Source organism: Neophocaena asiaeorientalis, unplaced genomic scaffold (assembly GCF_003031525.2).
Source record: "Neophocaena asiaeorientalis asiaeorientalis breed wild unplaced genomic scaffold, Neophocaena_asiaeorientalis_V1.1 scaffold1132, whole genome shotgun sequence".
Lineage (NCBI taxonomy): Eukaryota > Metazoa > Chordata > Mammalia > Artiodactyla > Phocoenidae > Neophocaena > Neophocaena asiaeorientalis.
Genome location: NW_020174472.1, coordinates 115,610 through 118,605, shown reverse-complemented (window position 1 = coordinate 118,605; position 2,996 = coordinate 115,610). Strand labels below are relative to the sequence as shown.

At 64.4% G+C, this 2,996-nt stretch overlaps 1 protein-coding gene across 1 annotated transcript in view; it reads right to left on the bottom strand.

Annotated features, from left to right (window-relative positions):
- Positions 1-2,436, bottom strand: part of ZNF444 (zinc finger protein 444) — a gene marked incomplete at its 3' end in the record, with an annotated part of 7,264 nt that extends 4,828 nt beyond the window's left edge. The window contains exons 1-2 of the mRNA XM_024757195.1: positions 2,116-2,436; positions 1,571-1,904 (exon numbers count right to left, since the gene is read on the bottom strand). Of these exons, the coding sequence (XP_024612963.1) occupies positions 1,571-1,904; positions 2,116-2,183 (402 nt within the window). The remainder of the gene's footprint in view (positions 1-1,570; positions 1,905-2,115) is intronic.
- Positions 2,437-2,996: the final 560 nt, after the last annotated feature.

The window sequence follows — 2,996 nt, the reverse complement described above, 5'->3', positions numbered from 1 at the left end:
GGGGGGGGGAGGGGCGGGCCTGCAGGTGGCCTGCGGGCTCTCTGGTTCTGGGTCACAGGCACAGGACGCTGGACTGTGCCAAGGCTGAGCGCCATCCCCAGGAAGATGCTGGGCCAGGTGTTGGCACCCAGCAGGGGACAGAGGCAGGGATCTCAGGCCACAGCACATGGGTTCTGTCCCTCTCACCCCCCCAACTGGCTGTGTGACCTTGGGCAAGTCACTCGACTTCTCTGAGCCTCATACCTTCACCTCTGAAATGGAGAGGATGACAGCCTCCAGTGCCCACCCCTCGGGACTGCGTGGGGACAGGCAGGCCATGCTGACAGTGCGATCTGGGGGAGGTCTGGCCCTGCTGTATCGGCCTGACCTTCAGACGGACCTGCGATTGAGGTCAGCCTCCCCGATTGGGAAGCCATGTCTACAGAGGCTGGGGAGGCCCCCTGGTTGGCAATACTCATGCTGTCCACGTGACCCGGGGTGAGGAAGCTCCGTGAGGGTCTCCCTGCCCCATCCGCCTGCTCCCTCGGCCGATTTTAATCTGTGTCCTTTCACTGTGATGAACAGCAGCTTTCCTCGAGCTCTGAGTACTTCCCATGAACGACTGAACCCGGGGATGGTCCTGGGACCCCCGAACTCTGCACACGCGAATCACCTGGTACCTGCCCAGTGCCCAGGCTTTTCCCTGAAAGGGCCAGGGGGCAAAGGTTTTCGGCTCTTCGGGCCCTCTGGTCCCTGTCGCGACTGCTCAGCTCTGCCCCGGGGAGAAAGAGGCCACAGGCGACACACGAGTGGACGGTGCGGCCGTGGCCCCGTGAGGCTGTGTAACACCACAGCCCCAGAGGCTGGCGGATATGGCCCTCAGGCTGCAGTCCGCTGACCCCTGGGGTGCAGCCAAGGGCTGACCTTACCCAGAGAGAGGTCTGGCCTTTGCCCTCACCTGCTGGGAGGGGAACCGCTGAGCCCTCACTCAGCACATCCTGCCTGCCAGGGGCCTTGGGCCGTGTTGGACACTCCAACAGCGTAATTCATGTGAAGGCTCTGGGCCACACGGTATCCGCTCAGCCTTTCGCGGGGGCTGGAGCCCCAACACCTCCAGGCGCGGAGGTGGGGGGAGCACCCTGGTTGGTGATGCTCCCTGTGTCTTGCACACGTTGTCGCCAGGAGTTGGCACCGCCCACGAATCCCCTGGGAGGAACCCTCCTGGATCCTGCCCTGCTGCCCCCTCCTCGGCTGATTTCATCCGTGTCCTTCCGCTGTGACCAGCCACAGCTGTGTGCAGGATGGAGCTGAGTCCTTCCACTGAGCTGTGAGGCCTGAGGGTGGCCCCGGGGACCCTGAACTTGCACTGAGCATCAGGAGGGTGGGCCTGTGTACAGTCCCTCTAAACATCCTCGCCGGCCTGACTTTCCCACCCGACTCGACCACACCCTGGACCTCAGGGTCCCACGGAGCCTGTCGTGTTTGTCTCAGTGTGGAGCTGAGGACCCCCGGCCCTGGGGAAGGCAGACGGCAGGCCCGGGGTGGGGGGACGCGGCGGTGCAGGCCCCTCCCGCCAGCCGCCTCCGCTCACCCAGAGCTCCTCCAGCAGGGCCACGGCCTCCTCCCCGCTCTGGGGCCGCCGGCTGCACACCCAGGCCTGGAGGTCAGCGGGCAGGGCGCTCAGGAACTGCTCCAGCACCAGTAGCTCCAGCATCTGCTCCTTGGTGTGCACCTCGGGCCGCAGCCAGTCCCGGCACAAGGCGCGCAGCAGGCCCAGCGCCTCGCGGGGGCCCGGGGCGTCGCCCAGGTGGAAGTGGCGGAAGCGGTGCCACGGTGAGTCCAGGGTCAGGCCCTCGGCGGCCTGGCACTCCTGCTTCACAGGCTGGGCGGCCGCAGCCTCCATGGGGCCAGCGGGACGGCAGCACCTGTCGGGGGGGAAAGGCAGTGGTGAGAACCCAACTCCGACCATCCCCCGGAAGCCCCTGCCTCTGCCGTGGGCATGGGGTCGAAAACCATGCTCTATGCGTGCATGCGTGCGCGCCACCCACGCCCACCCAGGAGCGGCGGCGGCGCCGCGCTTGCCGGCCTCGTGTGGCCTCCCTGTCCTCCCTCTACCCCCGCAGCCTCCCTGCGCACCGAGATCTTAGAAGGGATCCCGGAACGCAGCACATGCTCGAGAAAACGTGAGTTGTCATCACCACCATCGATGCCTGGTTACGTCCCAACCCACGTCCCCGAGGCAGACACCCTAGGATGCTTGCTCCAAAGCCCCCCCAGTCTCTTCCTTACTAGCCAGTGTGCACAGAACTATGTCCGTCCGTACCCCCCACCAGGTTCATATGTGGAAGCTCTAACCCCAAATGTATTTAGAGATGGGGCTTTTAGGAGGAAATTAAGACTAAATGAGGTTATCAGACCGGGCTCCTACAGGACTAACGTCTTCGTAGGAAGAGATCTGTCTCCCCTGAGCGTGAGGACACAGCAGGAAGCAGCCGTCTGCAAGCCGGGAAGAGGCCCTCACCAGACACCGAGTCTGGCTGCACCTGATCCCGGACGCCCAACCTCCAGAACTGCGAGGAATAAATGTCTGTTGTTGAAGCTGCCTGGTCGGTGGTGTTGTCACGGCCGCCCAGCAGGCCACGACGCTCAGGGGCCCCCAATCACGTCTGCGTACAGGGAAACGCGAGAGACTGCAAGAGGCCCCCCTTATCCGTTCTCCCCATTCTCCTTTTGTAAGACCTGCGCCCCGGCGCCCCCAGGAAGCCGTGTGCCCTCCACTTCCTCCTCCCCTTCCTGAAGGAGGAAACAGACGTGCGGTGGCTTCAGTCGTGGGGTGACGCAAAGCAGTGGCTCTCAACCAGGGGGTGACGTTACCCCGGGGAGGCATCTAGAAGGTCTCGTTGGATGGGGGTGGGGGTGCTGCTGGCATCCGGTGGGTGGAGGCTGGGGATGCTGCTAAGGACCCTACAGAGCACAGGACGGCCCCCCAGCAGAGAAAGACCCAGCCCCTAAGAAAC